The 14859-nt window shown below is 58.5% G+C and overlaps 1 protein-coding gene across 4 annotated transcripts in view; it reads left to right on the forward strand.

The window, feature by feature from the left end:
- The window catches only part of TBXA2R (thromboxane A2 receptor), a 45035-nt gene extending 30804 nt beyond the window's left edge, over window positions 1-14231 (forward strand). For 3 of the 4 annotated variants that reach the window (XM_037885999.2, XM_037885998.2, XM_043535797.1), the window contains exons 2-3: window positions 7967-8979; window positions 11890-13003. In XM_037885999.2, coding sequence (XP_037741927.1) covers window positions 8173-8979; window positions 11890-12159 — 1077 coding nt within the window. In that variant the 5' untranslated portion in view covers window positions 7967-8172 and the 3' untranslated portion in view covers window positions 12160-13003. Of the gene's footprint in view, window positions 1-7966; window positions 8980-11889; window positions 13004-14093 lie in introns of those variants that run through there. The other variant, XR_006287433.1, reaches the window with a different exon arrangement.
- The last annotated feature ends 628 nt before the right edge of the window (window positions 14232-14859 follow it).

A 14859-nucleotide genomic window follows, 5' to 3' on the forward strand; every position in this document is an offset into this window, starting at 1 on the left:
AATGGCACCAGGGTGCTGGGCAGGGTGCAGAGGCAGCTCCTCCACACCTCCTCCCCCCCATGGCTCACACCCCAAGCTGGTGCATAACCAGGGCACTGCAATGGCTCCCTCAGCCCACTCCCCGGACCTTGTGCACTGGGGCCCGTGGAGCCATGTCACTGTTAGGTCCTGGCATTCTGCACACGGCCGTTGCACCCTGCGCTCAGTGCAGGCTGCTGCAGAGGAGACGCCCACACTGCGCTCTCCCCTGGCCGCTTTCCTGTTCTCCTCCCTCCTCCGCCTGCTCTCTCAATCCACAATGATAAGGTCGTTCAGCTGAGAAGCATTCTTGGCTCTTTGGTTATGAAATAAAAGGGCGTGCGGAGCCAGAATATGATGCTCAGCCTCATTCACAGAGGACGGTCAGAAAGATTCATGTATCCGGCAGAGCACCCTCCAGAACAGCGCTCTCCCCAGGACAGCTGCCTCCAATGCCAACCCGGCCTGCCGCTCCCGACAACTGGCTTTGAGAGACGCGGAGAGGGCAGGGTGTCGGGACCACGGGGCGCCGGAGGATGGTGAAGGGACACTGGGGTCTTATTGCCAGCCCGAGTCTGGCTCTGTTCAAGGACAGATTTACAAGTCTGGGGTCGAAACTGAAACCTCACAACTGCAGATTAAAAATCCAGTTAATGAAACTAATTGAAGAGGGGGGGTTCGTACAACCCGGGGCTTGTCTACATGGGGAAATTGACGAGTATCGCTCCCTGTAATGAGATGCTGATTCCAGAAGTGAGTTAGGCTAAACCAGAAGAAGGCACTTGGTCTGCAGAATGAGTGTGTCCACATGGGGAGCTATTCTGGATTTGCTCTAGCGGTTTAAATTCGAACCCTACCTTAATGCAGATTAATTTCCCCGGGTTCCTGAATCGGATTTTAAAATGGAGAGAAATTCTGGGAGCCAGCAAAGATTTCTGGCCGGTGAGTTTCTCTCCATCTTCTTGTCCAGCCCTTTAGCCTGGATTCAGCTCCTGGCTCTCCTGATGACTGCAAGGTCTTGGGCAAGTCAGTGCCCTGCTCTCTGCCTCAGTTTCCCCATCAGTCCTGACACTTGACTTCCGCGGTCACGGGGCTTTGCCAGTGGATGTTCATAAAGAGTTTTAAAGGCCTTGTGCAAGTGCAGGCGGCACTCTCCAGCATGTTAACTGGTCCGACCCTCCGGGGCCAGTCCTGGACCAAGCCAGGCGAGTCGGTGTCGGACCCCCATGGAGAGCCCAGGCTGCTGGCTGCTCCGGTGCTGCAGCAGGGCTCCCTGAGCCTCCCAGCGTGGTCAGCCTCTGAAAGCTGATCCCAGCAGGGCAGAGGAGTGAAGCATCTGGCCTCCTCCAGCCAAGAGTCCCTGGGGGAAGCCGTGTCACAGGCCATGGGGCTCGGGAACCAGAGCAGGGCAACGAGCTGCACGGCTGCCGTGAGTAGGACTCCAGGCGGGGACCTGGGTTCGCTTCCCCTCCCCTGCTGGGCCTGACCTAGCGCAATCGTAGGAAGCTGGGCTTGGCCCGAGCAGCTCCCAGCACGACTGCTCTGGGCTGGGGCTCTGGAGCTAGTGCCAGAACCCCCCACCCCATGGACGGATCCCACCCCAGAGCCCTGCTGCTCTCTAGTGCCCAGCACTACGTTGTGTAAGTCGCGCCCCAGCTGCCCAGCACAGGCTGGAGCTCGAGGAGCAGCTCCATCCCGGCAGGCCCTGTGCGTGCGCGGGAGGGGTCCAGCCCCTGCAGACGGAAGGGCTCTGCCCAGACAGGCAGGCGGCCAAGAGTGACGCTTACCATGTCCTTGAGCCAAACCCCAAGGGCTAGATTGGACCCATGCTGGGGGTCGGGGAGGGGACTGCCTAGGGGGGCAGCACTGTGGCCCCTTCTCGGCTTGTGGGGTTTCGAATGGACTCTAACCCAGCAGCAGCAGGTCACTGGCTGAGGATCCAGCCACGCCTCTCCGGGAGTCATCACTGCCTGGGTAAGGAGAGGGTTAAACCGGAGCAAGGCCCTTCCGGATCGGGCACCAGTTTTCAAAACCAACCCTAATATCCCGTCTTTGCAGTTGTCTCCTGCTTACAGCCACCGCTCCAGTGCTGGGCAGGGAGGGGCTGCAGCCACACCCCTCTTCTCTAGCCCCTGGCCCCTACGCGGGGTGCTGCTGCACCCCCTGTCCCCCGGCAGTACCCACAGGCCAGACCCCCCAGCGCTGGGAGCCGTGCCAAGGGCTACAGCCTGGTGGAGACTCGCAACCCCAATTTCTCTGGCTGACACCCCTCACTGTGGTGTCTGGGTGCTAGACACCCCCCCAAGCATTCGAATCCTGAGTAGACGATACAGCCTGACAAAGCTGTCTCTGATCTGAGTGCCAGTCGGGCTCCTAGCTTTGCCAGGCTTCAGGCACAAATGGCTGAGCTCAGCATGGCCCCTGCTTAGCCCAAGCCCATCAGTCTGAGGCTTGGTCAGAGCGCTCTGGGAACTCGGGCCTGACGCAATGTTCCTGGGGCTCAGGGAGGCCCATGGCGCACTTTGGTGTGGCCATGGCGTTTGATTAATCGACCGGTTCCTGGCAGATGAGCTGACCTGCTCCTAACAGACTCTAAAATCCCCCCGCAAATAGATCCCCCTGGAGGATTGGACGTCCCACACTGACACCCTCCGCCCCAGGCCCCCTCAGCCACACCCCTCTGCTTGCATCTGTCCCGGCTTTGGCCCTTCTGGCTACTCCCTGTCGCCCCTTTCTGGGACAAATGGAAAGAAACAGCTTGCGAGCATCCCGGGACGGGCGCAAGAGCTCGGCCAGGATCCAGGCGTCCATCACAGCGAGCGGCCTGGATTATTTAGGGGCTATTTGACAGCAGATGAGCTGAAAACAAGTTTCTTTAAACAATGCACCAATGGGGATTAGTGCAATTGTGTAAACATCCCCAAATGACTTTCCTTCAGGGAACGTGTTGCATGCGCAGAGAGAGGGCTGCTAATGCAAACCAGCTGCTCAGCCTCTCCCAGAGAATCGCCATCTTCCCAGGAAGGAGCACATGGTGCCGGGTCGGTTCCCCAGCCCCACCCAGCCCGTCAGCGCAGGGCCTCTCTCTGGATCCCCTTCTCCAGGAGCCTGCCCAAGAGGGCCAATTGGCAGCAGGTTCCATGATGCTGAGACAAAGGGACTAGACAGACATCCTCCCCCAGATTCATCCCACATGGGCCCCCGAGCGGTCTATTGGTGCAGGATTGGAACCAGCAACCTAGAGGGAAAAGATGCCGTGTGCCTGTATTTATGGTCAATGCCCCAAGCAAGCCAGGTCCCCCTTTGCAATGTTTTTTCCTGAAAAGCACAGATGCTCAGAACTCGCTCGTTCCAGCTGTAGCTCCCAGGGGCCTGTTACCGCTTTTTGATCTGACTGGCTAGCCAATCGTCAGGGTCCTTTAGGAGGGGAAATAGATGATGAAGGCAGGTGCTTCTTTTGTGCAATCCTGTTTATTTGCAAGAGGATGTAAAGTCCTGTTTCCCTGCACACTGCAGGAATCATAGAATATCAGGGTTGAAAGGGACCTCAGGAGGTCATCTAGTCCAACCCCCTGCTCAAAGCAGGACCAATCCCCAACTAAATCATCCCAGCCAGGGCTTTGTCAAGCCTGACCTTAAAAACTTCAAAGGAAGGAGATTCCACCACCTCCCTAGGTAACGCATTCCAGTGTTTCACCACCCTCCTAGTGAAAAAGTTTTTCCTAATATCCAACCTAAACCTCCCCTACTGCAACTTGAGACCATTACTCCTTGTTCTGTCATCAGCTACCACTGAGAACAGTCTAGATCCATCCTCTTTGGAACCCCCTTTCAGGTAGTTGAAAGCAGCTATCAAATCCCCCCTCATTCTTCTCTTCCGTAGACTAAACATCCCCAGTTCCCTCAGCCTCTCCTCATAAGTCATGTGTTCCAGTCCCCTAATCATTTTTGTTGCTCTCCGCTGGACTCTTTCCAATTTTTCCACATCCTTCTTGTAGTGTGGGGCCCAAAAGTGGACACAGTACTCCAGATGAGGCCTCACCAATGTCGAACAGAGGGGAACGATCATGTCCCTTGATCTGCTGGCAATGCCCCTACGTATACATCCCAAAATGCCATTGGCCTTCTTGGCAACAAGGGCACACTGTTGACTCCTATCCAGCTTCTCGTCCACTGTAACCCTTAGGTCCTTTTCTGCAGAACTGCTGCGGAGCCATTCGGTCCCTAGTCTGTAGCGGTACCTGGGATTCTTCCGTCCTAAGTGCAGGACTCTGCACTTGTCCTTGTTGAACCTCATCAGATTTCTTTTGGCCCAATCCTCCAATTTGTCTAGGTCACTCTGTATCCTATCCCTAGGCTCCAGCATATCTACCTCTCCTCCCAGTTTAGTGTCATCTGCAAACTTGCTGAGGGTGCAATCCACACCATCCTCCAGATCATTTATGAAGATATTGAACAAAACCGGCCCCAGGACCGACCCTTGGGGCACTCCACTTGATACCGGCTGCCAACTAGACATGGAGCCATTGATCACTACGCATTGAGGCCGACAATCTAGCCAGCTTTCTATCCACCTTATCGTCCATTCATCCAGCCCATACTTCTTTAACTTGCTGGCAAGAATACTGTGGGAGACCGTGTCAAAAGCTTTGCTAAAGTCAAGGAACAACACGTCCACTGCTTTCCCCTCATCCACAGAGTCAGTTATCTCGTCATAGAAGGCAATTAGATTAGTCAGGCATGACTTGCCCTTGGTGAATCCATGCTGACTGTTCCGGATCACTTTCCTCTCCTCTAAGTGCTTCAGAATTGATTCCTTGAGGACCTGCTCCATGATTTTTCCAGGGACTGAGGTGAGGCTGACTGGCCTGTAGTTCCCCGGATCCTCTTTCTTCCCTTTTTTAAAGATGGGCGCTACATTAGCCTTTTTCCAGTCGTCCGGGACCTCCCCCGATTGCCCTGAGTTTTCAAAGATAATGGCCAGTGGCTCTGCAATCACGTCCGCCAATTCCTTTAGCACTCTCGGATGCAGCTCGTCCGGCCCCATAGACTTGTGCTCGTCCAGCTTTTCTAAATAGTCCCGAACCACTTCTTTCTCCACAGAGGGCTGGCCATCTACTCCCCATGCTGTGCTGCCCAGTGCAGTAGTCTGGGAGCTGACCTTGTGCATGAAGACAGAGGCAAAAAAAACCATTGAGTACATTAGCTTTTTCCACATCCTCTGTCACTAGGTTGCCTCCCTCATTCAGTAAGGGGCCCACACTTTCCTTGACTTTCTTCTTGTTGCCAGCATACCTGAAGAAACCCTTCTTGTTACTTTTAACATCTCTTGCTAGCTGCAGCTCTAGGTGCTATTTGGCCCTCCTGATTTCACTCCTGCATGCCCGAGCAATATTTTTATACTCTTCCCTGGTCATTTGTCCAATCTTCCACTTCTTGTAAGCTTCTTTTTTGTGTTTAAGATCAGCAAGGATTTCACTGTGAAGCCAAGCTGGTCGCCTGCCATATTTACTATTCTTTCTACACATCAGGATGGTTTGTCCCTGTAACCTCAAAAAAGATTCTTTAAAATACAGCCAGCTCTCCTGGATTCTTTTCTCCTTCATGTTATTCTCCCAGGGGATCCTGCCCATCAGTTCCCTGAGGGAGTCAAAGTCTGCTTTTCTGAAGTCCAGGGTCCTATTCTGCTGCTCTCCTTTCTTCCCTGTGTCAGGATCCTGAACTCGACCATCTCAATCAAACAGCAATAGACCATTTCTTTGGTCACAGTTCCAAGCCCCTCTTAGCCAGCACTCTGCCCAAAAGATCCCTCTTGGCTTTTTGCCTGGGGCTTTTTGCTCCTCCATGTATTTCTGCTGCTTCTCTCTTGCACACAGCTGCAACTTAATCAGTCCCCCACTCTTGTGTTTTGTTATCTGACCCCTGGGAAGCCCCTGGTGCATCTCCTACTCTAGCGTTCCCTGTGCTGTGCTTTGGGTTGTTGCTCTGATTGTTTCATAAAGGAGCTTAATTGTTTCCTACCTTTCTCCTGAACGAAGGCAGCTGTTATGCCCACCAGTTTCAAGGAGTCTGCACCCAGCTACCAGCATAAGAGGCCTTTACAATGGCAGCCCAATACCGTCTCCGCTGCACAGCGAGGAAGTGACTGGAGCGAGGCCACCCAAGTGAACCCAGTCCCAGGCTGTGTGCACCTGTTAGTACGGTAGCACCTACGAGCCAGCCGAGGATGGAGCCCCGTTGTGCCAGGCACAGCACGGGCAGAGAATAGCTAGAGCTGGCCCTGGCATTGAAACAGACCCGACCGACCTGCGGAGGGGGAAGGGGCGTAACAGGCAAGCAGAGCGATGGTGGCAAATGTCATGTTGTTAGTGCCGGGATTTTGGGGGGGGGGTCACTAGATGAGGAAGAAAGGAGGGATCAGGGCTGGGGGGAGGGAGGGAAGGCAAGGCGGGGAGTCGGCGCCGGCAGACAGTGAGCACAGGGAGAGAATGGCCTGTTGAAGCCGCTGGATGGATGGCATCACCTGTGTACGAGGTCCCTGCTGTAGAATTACTTCTAGGGCTGCTCTGGGGGACACCCCTCTGGGCTTGCTTTCTTCCCCAGCTCCCCTGGCTTGGGGCTCCTGGGGGGCCCCTGAGGGTGGGGAGAAAGATGATGCCTCCTTGTAGCTGGAGATGGCGGCACTCGTGTCGTTAGGCTCCAGGCCAAGGCTGCTGGCAATCGCCCATGGCAGCGAGCGCGTCTCAGGGCACTAGTCTGCAGGCTGTCTGGAGTGACCCCAAACAGGAGCCATCTCCTGCGCTTCCAGCCCACTCCCCATCTTCCCCAGCACAACAGCCTCGCCCCTCCCGCACCCTCAGGGCAGCGACTTGCCCCCGGCGCTAGGGCATCAGGGTACCAACGGGCACCAGGGTACCAATGGGCACAGAGACAGGGGCTGCAGCTAAGGTTGCACAGAGAGTGAGTGCCAACGCATGGAAGGGAAGCCTATCTGGCTTTAAGATTAAACTCGATGAGTTTATGGAGGAGATGGTATGATGGGATAACATGATTTTGGTAATTAATTGATCTTTAAATATTCATGGTAAATAGGCCCAATGGCCTGTGATGGGATGTTAGATGGGGTGGGATCTGAGTTACTACAGAAAATTCTTTCCTGGGTATCTGGCTGGTGAATCTTGCCCGTATGCTCAGGGTTCAGCTGATCGCCATATTTGGGGTCAGGAAGGAATTTTCCTCCAGGGCAGATTGGAAGAGGCCCTGGGGGTTTTTCGCCTTCCTCTGTAGCATGGGGCATGGGTCGCTTGCTGGAGGATTCTCTGCTCCTTGAAGTCTTTAAACCACGATTTGAGGACTTCAATAGCTCAGACATAGGTGAGAGGTTTATTGCAGGAGTGGGTGGGTGAGATTCTGTGGCCTGCGTTGTGCAGGGGGTCAGACTAGACGATCATAATGGTCCCTTCTGACCTTAGTATCTATGAATCTATGAATCTAAAACCCAGGAGTCCTGACTGGCCCCTCTACCCAACCGCTCCGCGTTGACACTGGGACCCATAGCATGGAGCTCTGTAATGCACTGGCTGAGTGAGGTGGGGACCCAGCTGGTGGCTGGTCCTGCTAGAGAATAAGAGCCTAACTACTTCTGCCAGCGAAGGATCTGTTCCGTGAGCTCGAGTGGCAGAGGCTTGTGCTTTTGGTGCCAAAGATCCTGCTGCCAGCGCTTGCCTGGGGGGTTCCCGACACTTTTACCCGACGTGGGGTATCGACTGAACGGTGCCCCGGGGACTGAGCCCCAGCCCTTGGCATCCAATGGCACAAGCTGGTGCTCTGGGTGCCACTGCATTAGGCCAGCAGGAGCCATGTGGGGAGGGCACCGTGGGAGTGGTGCTGGGAGCTGCTGGCCGGGTGAGCCAGGCGTGACACTGACTTGTCCCCTTTCTCCCCGAAGGGCTGGTGGAGCAACCTGGGCACCTCCTGCTGCTTCTCTGGCGAACGAGTGAGCCGGCAGGAGTGAGGCTGGTGCAGGCAGTGCCCAGCCCGCAGGAGAAGGCCCCACCAGGCTGCGGCACCGTGCAGCCCAGCTATAGGGAAGCCAGAGCCTGGGCTGTGGAGGTGCCGTGTGCGTTGGGGGAGCCGCCCTGCCCGTGGCCAGGGATGGAGGCCAATGGCAGCATGGCCAGCGAGATGGGCTCGTGCTTCCGCAGCACCAACCTCAGCACCAACCTCAGCGAGAACGGCAGGAAGCTGATTGTCTCACGCTGGTTCTCCACCGCCTTCGGCAGCATCGGCCTTGCCTCCAACCTCTTTGCCCTCTGTGTGCTGGTCAGCTCCTCCCGGAAGATGCACAGCCGTGCCCGCTCCTCCTTCCTCATCTTCCTCTGCGGCCTGGTGGTGACGGACTTCCTTGGCCTGCTGGTGACCGGGACCATCATCATCTCCTACCACTTCACCAAGTTCAACTGGATGGTGGTCGACCCTGCTTGCTACCTCTGCAATTTCCTGGGCCTCTCCATGGTCTTCTTCGGCCAGTGCCCGCTGCTGCTGGGCGCCACCATGGCCGGGGAGCGCTTCTTTGGCATCAACCGCCCCTTCTCCCGCTCCACCAGCATGTCCAAGCGCCGAGCCTGGTTCATGGTAGGCATGGTCTGGGCCTTCTCCTTCTCCCTGGGACTCCTGCCCATCCTGGGCCTGGGGGACTACACCCTGCAGTATCCCAACTCCTGGTGCTTCATCACTCTGCTGCATGATGCCAAGAACGTCACCTTCTGCCTGATCTTCGCCCTGCTGGGCATCCTGGCCGTAGGCCTCTCCTTCCTCTTCAACACGGTCAGCGTGGTGACGCTCTGCCGGGTCTACCATGACCGCGAGTCAGTGCAGAGGCGGCGGGACAGCGAGGTGGAGATGATGGTGCAGCTGGTGGGCATTATGATCATTGCCACCGTCTGCTGGTTACCCCTGCTGGTAAGGCCCCCCCAGGGTTGGCTTCGCAACCGGGTCACAGATGCATTCACCTGCTGAACGCTGCCCAGCTGGCAGAGTCCCCAGCCCCTGCCACGCTGGATCCCCCAGCTGTTGGCTTTCCAGCCAGCATTCGCTGCCCCTGGGCCAGGACGCAAAGGGATCAGCAGGGGCCTTTATAGCCTTATTTTAGCATTCCAGTCAATCCCGACCTGCAGCCCCCCATTAGCCCAGCCCTGGGCTCCCCCAGCTCTGCCGGTGCCCCTCACTCCCGACCTGCAGCCCCCTGCTAGCCAAGTCCCGAGTCTACGTGGCAACAAAGCCCCGAGGGCAGCACTTCTCAGAGCCTGGGTCACATGACTTGGGCTTGCGGGGCTGGCACACGCGGGCTAAAACTAGCCACCTCCATGTTCCCGCTGGGGCTGGAGCTAGGTTGTGAGTCCCTCCCCCACCCCAGGTTTCAGAGCCGGGCGCCTGCCTGAGCCCAAATGGCTTGGTCCCGTGACAGGTGCCCGGCTGGTGCTGAGCCTCGGCGCCACGTGGGGGCAGGGGGGGACGGGGGGGGTTGCAGTGTGTGTGTGTGTGGGGGGGGGGGTTTGCAGTGTACGTGGGGGAGGGGGTTTGCAGTTTGGACAAACCCTTCGAGCTTGGCTCAATACACTGTGCCCTGGGTGCTCCCCCGAGCCGTCGGCACCCCTTAGCCCGGCCTGCTCTCGCCAGGACTCCCAATGCCCCTCGCCCAGCCCCCCTGCGGCTTGGCCCCCCATCAGCCCTGAGCTGAGCTCTGCAGTATGGACAAGCAATAATCAGCATCAGGATCTGGCTGCTCCTGCTCTGGCCTGTCCCCCCCCCCCCCCAGCACAGCCACTACCTTGGCTTTAGCTCCCCTCTCCTCACTGGAACCCCCAAACTTCTGCCACACCTCCCCCCTGTCCTGTCCGACCCCCCCTCCCACCCCAGCCTCCCCGACCCCGTCCCCTGGCCTGCTGCCCCATCCCTGTCTGTCCAACAGCCGCTCCCTTATCCTGACCTCACTGACCCCCCCTCGACTATCCCACCCGATATGGACAAAGCTGAGCACCTGATGGGCCCTCCTGGGCTGTTCCCAACCCCTCCCTCGGCCCACAATGTGAGGATTCACCTCCCCTCCCCAAGGCTTCACAGCCAGGCTGCAGCCTGCACCCCATTTCCAGGATCCCCCCAACTCCTCTGTGCCTGCCTCGGTTACAGCAATGCCCCCCCACCCCCCGCTGCAGCTACAACTGCTAGGTACAGATGTGGGGACCCGCATGAAAGGCCCCCTAAGCTTATTCTTACCAGCTTGGGTTAAAACTTCCCCAAGGCACAAACTTTGCCTTGTCCTTGAACCGTATGCAGCCACCACCGAGCCTTTTAAACAAAGAACAGGGAAAGAGCCCACTTGGAGACGTCTTCCCCCAAAATATCCCCCCCAAGCCCTACACCCCCTTTCCTGGGGAGGCTTGAGAATAATATCCTAACCAATTGGTTACAAAATCATCAAAGACCCAAACCCCTGGATCTTGGAACAATGGAAAAACCAGTCAGGTTCTTAAAAGAGGGGTTTTATTTAAAAAAAAAAAAAAAAAAAAAGAAAGGTAAAAATCCTCTCTGTAAAATCAGGATGGAAAATACTTTACGGGGTATTCAGATTCAAAACACAGAGGATCCCCCTCTGGGCAAAACTTTAAAGTTACAGAAAACAGGAATAAACCTCCCTCTTAACACAAGGAAAATTCACATAAAACAAAAGATGAACTAACCCGCCTTGCCTGGCTTATCTATACTGGTTGCAATATTGGAGACTTGGATTAGGATGGGTTGGAGAAGATGGATTTCTGTCTGGCCTCTTTTCAGAGTAACAGCCGTGTTAGTCTGTATTCGTAAAAAGAAAAGGAGGACTTGTGGCACCTTAGAGACTAACCAGTTTATTTGAGCATGAGCTTTCGTGAGCTACAGCTCACTTCATCGGATGCATAGCATATCTGGCCTCTCTCAGTCCCAAGAGAGAACAATCACCTAAACAAAGAGCACAAACAAAAGCCTTCCCCCCCCACCCCCCCAGATTTGAAAGTATCTTGTCCCCTTATTGGTCCTTTGGGTCAGGTGCCAGCCAGGTTAGCTGAGCTTCTTAACCCTTTACAGGTAACAGGATGTTGCCTCTGGCCAGGAGGGATTTTATAGCCCTGTACACAGAAAGGTGGTCACCCTCCCCGTTATATTTATGACACCCCGTCCCCAGCCATGCCAGCCTCGAGATCCCCACAGCATAGTTCCACCCCCTCCACCAGCCCCCAGCACCTGCCCACTTGCTGGTGCTTGATTTATAACTACCCAGCCTCCTTGGCCACTGTGCCCTGCCTGCCCCATCCAGTGAGGTGCCCCCCACATCTGGTGTGTTCTGACCCACTGCCCCCCCAGCGTGCCCTGCCTACCCCCATCTGACCTGCACCCTCCCCGCCAGGTCCTGTATACCCCATCTCCCATCTCCCCCCCCCCCCCACTTCCCCAGCGTGCCCTGCTTACCCCATCTCCCTCCCCCACAGTGTGCCCTGCCTGCCCTGTCTGGCTAGGTGCCCCTCCTACCCAGTGTGCTCTACCTACCCCATCTCCCCCCGCCATACCCTGCCTACCCCTATCGCCTACCCCACCTGGCTAGGCACCCCCCACCCCCATGTGCCTCAGCCCCTCAGGTGAGAAGGCATGGACAGACAGAAAGACGCTGTGTGACCCCATGTGGGGGGATGGACAGATGGACAGGCGCTGTGTGGCCCCAGGCAGGTGGCAGGATGGCCAGGACATGGGCCATGGGGCATGACACAACATTGGTCCCAGGACCACTGAGCCCCCCAGCCCGCACCTGTTCCTCCCCCTAACCTCTCCCCTCCCCCCCAGATATTTATCATCCAGACGGTCCTGCAGGAGCCCGCCCCCGGCTTGCTGCCCCGACACATCCCGCGGCAGACCGAGGAGATGCTGCTGATCTACCTGCGCATGGTCACCTGGAACCAGATCCTGGACCCCTGGGTCTACATCCTCTTCCGCAGGGCTGTGCTGAAGCGCATCTACCCCAGCCTCAAGACGCGGCCCTCCATCGGCTCCCTCTACCCCATGCTCAACACCTCCCTGCGCCGCAAGCTCACTCAGGAGTCCGTGCTGCAGTAGCGGAGGGCATCTGGGCGGGCAGCGGGCCCAGAGTAGGCACTGCCAGGGCCACCTGCTCGGGGGGCACGAGGGGGGAGACAGGCCCCAGCCCTGGACTCGGGCTGCCCCAGGGACAGCAAGTTTGGGTTGGCACCTGAACCGATGTTGCCTCCAATCTCTGGACCCGGCTCGCCTGGCAGCAGGGAGCTGTGGGGCTGAGCTCCCTGCCTGGCCCCTGCAGGAAGCATGAGGTTGGATGCCTCAGCCGCGGGCTGGCAGAATGGGGATCTCAGCACCAGCTCCAAATGCCACGCCCCATCCTAGATGATGCCCATGGTGCTCCTGGGGTGGGTGCTGAGAGCCCTGGGATGGAGATTCCCTCCCCCCGAATTCGACCTCCCTGACTCTTGGCTTTATGACTTGGGCAGAAAAGCTACTTTAAAAACCCAGTCCTTGGAGTAGGAGCCGCCCCCCCCCCCCACCGCGCACCCCAGCTGCATCCACCGCCAGTGTGTCCCCCCCAGACTGCAAGTGCACCCACTCGTGCATCACCCACAGGCTCATCCTGGCTTCCCTCCCGGTGTCTGCCGACAAGCTGCACCCGGCGCCAGATGGGCCGGGGGTCACGGCTGGAATTTCCTGCCTGGGCCTTGGCTGAGTGTCGACCTCGGCCCCATGGACAACAGCCCCCGCTGCTGCTTGGTAGGGAGCCATTGTCCCTGCAGCCTGGGGAGGGGGCAGGAGAGGGCTGGGGGGTGCAGGAGGGAGATGGGGCTATCTAGAGGGGCAGGATAGGGATGGGGGCTGTCCAGAGGCAGGAATAGGACAGGCTGGCTGGGGGACGGGGGCTGTCCAGGGGCAGGATGGCAGAAAAGGCACAGGCTGGCTGGGGGCTGGGGGGCAGGACAGGGATGGGGCTGTCCAGGGGGAGGGGGCTGGTGGGGGGGGCAGGAAGGGGACAGGCTGGCAGGGGGAGGAGGCAGGACAGGGATGGGGCTGTCCAGGGGGAGAGGCTGGCAGGGGGAGGGGGACAGAAAGGGAACAGGCTGGCTGGGGGGGGGAGGGGAGGACAGGAATGGTGCAGGACAGGGAGGGGGCTGTCCAGGGGGAGGGGGCTGTAGGGGGGCAGGACAGGGATGGGGCTGTCCAGGGGGAGGCAGGACAGGGATGGGGCTTTCAGGGGGAGAGGGCTGTTGGGGGGGCAGGAAGGGGAAAGGCTGGCAGGGGGAGGGGGACAGAAAGGGAACAGGCTGGCTGGGGGGGGGGGGCAGGACAGGAATGGTGCAGGACAGGGAGGGGGCTGTCCAGGGGGAGGGGGCTGTTGGGGGGGGCAGGAAGGGGAAAGGCTGGCAGGGGGAGGGGGACAGAAAGGGAACAGGCTGGCTGGGGGGGGGGGCAGGACAGGAATGGTGCAGGACAGGGAGGGGGCTGTCCAGGGGGAGGGGGCTGTTGGGGGGGCAGGAAGGGCGCAGGCTGGCTGGGAGGCCATCAATCCCCGCAGCAATCCGCACGCTCATTCCAGCAATAAAGGTCTGGTTGGTTCCACTCTCGGCGCCGGGCTCTGCGGGGAAGGTGCGTGGCGAACTCCCGGGAGCTGGTTTTTGACACGGGCTGTCCAGGCTCCAGGCCCTGAGCGACTCTGGGGCTGACTGGAGCGTGGCCGGGCAGACCCAGCCCTGGTGCGCCACATGAGGAAGAGACTTGAATTCACACTCCTTAAACCTTGTTGAGGTTGGCTTGTCAGCATTAACGCGAGGGAGGGGAGAGCTCCTGGCCCCCCCAGCCCAGGCACTCTGTGGCCCTTCCCCCGCCCGACAGGATTTAACAAACCGGGGGCCTTGTGCTTTGGGTTTGGGGCCCGTTAGGTCGCTCGCCTTCCACGTTTCCCACTGTTTCCCCCACAACCACCAGAGCCAGAAACTGACCTTGTTTGTTTGTTTTTAATGAACCCCCAGATTGTTCCACAATCCCGGGACTCCGGGAGCTGGGGCTCTGAGAAACTCGTCACATATCACGAGTTGTGAGCTCACATGGTGACTCCTCCCCGCCCCAGGCTCTGTGGAGCCCAGGACCAGCTCTCTCCCATCAGCGGCCGCTCCTCATCTCAACCCTCCCCGTGCCCCGAGAGATGGGCAGCGAGACCCAAGGGGCCCGGGGCCTCCAGAGCAAACGAGCAGAGAAATACAGAGGCTTTGAACAAGCCAAAGCCGTCTGGCTCTCTGCCCCGCTCACTGCCAGTGGGCACGGCTCCTCCATGCGCCAGGGTAGGGCCTGGGCCTGCCCCCGCCCCATGGGGAGTAGGCAAGGTGGCCAGCGCTGAGCAGCCTGCGGCCAGGGCAGCCCTTCACCCTCATGGCCTCCCTTGAGGCTGCCACCCCAGAATGGCCCCCGCCCAGCAAGCCGGCTCCATGGGGCTGGCCAGCACCAGCAGTCGAGGTGGGGTCTGATCTGCGCCCCAAGGCAGGGAGGGCGTTGGAGCCCGCCTGGCCCCGAAGCCGCAGGTCTCCCCAAGAGAGGCAGCCCCCAGCAGTCCTGTGGAGCTGGCATCCCCACCACGATCTGCTGGGGGAGGTGTGGGGGGGGGGGCTGAGTCCCCTCTCTCCCTGATTGCCCCTCATGCCAGCAGGGGCTGGCTGATGCCTTCACGCCGCTCCCCACCTCCGCAGGGCCACTGAGCCAGGTCCCTGGGCCCCTCGGGCGCCAGACAGCCAGGAAATGCCA

This window comes from Chelonia mydas, chromosome 25 (assembly GCF_015237465.2).
Source record: "Chelonia mydas isolate rCheMyd1 chromosome 25, rCheMyd1.pri.v2, whole genome shotgun sequence".
Lineage (NCBI taxonomy): Eukaryota > Metazoa > Chordata > Testudines > Cheloniidae > Chelonia > Chelonia mydas.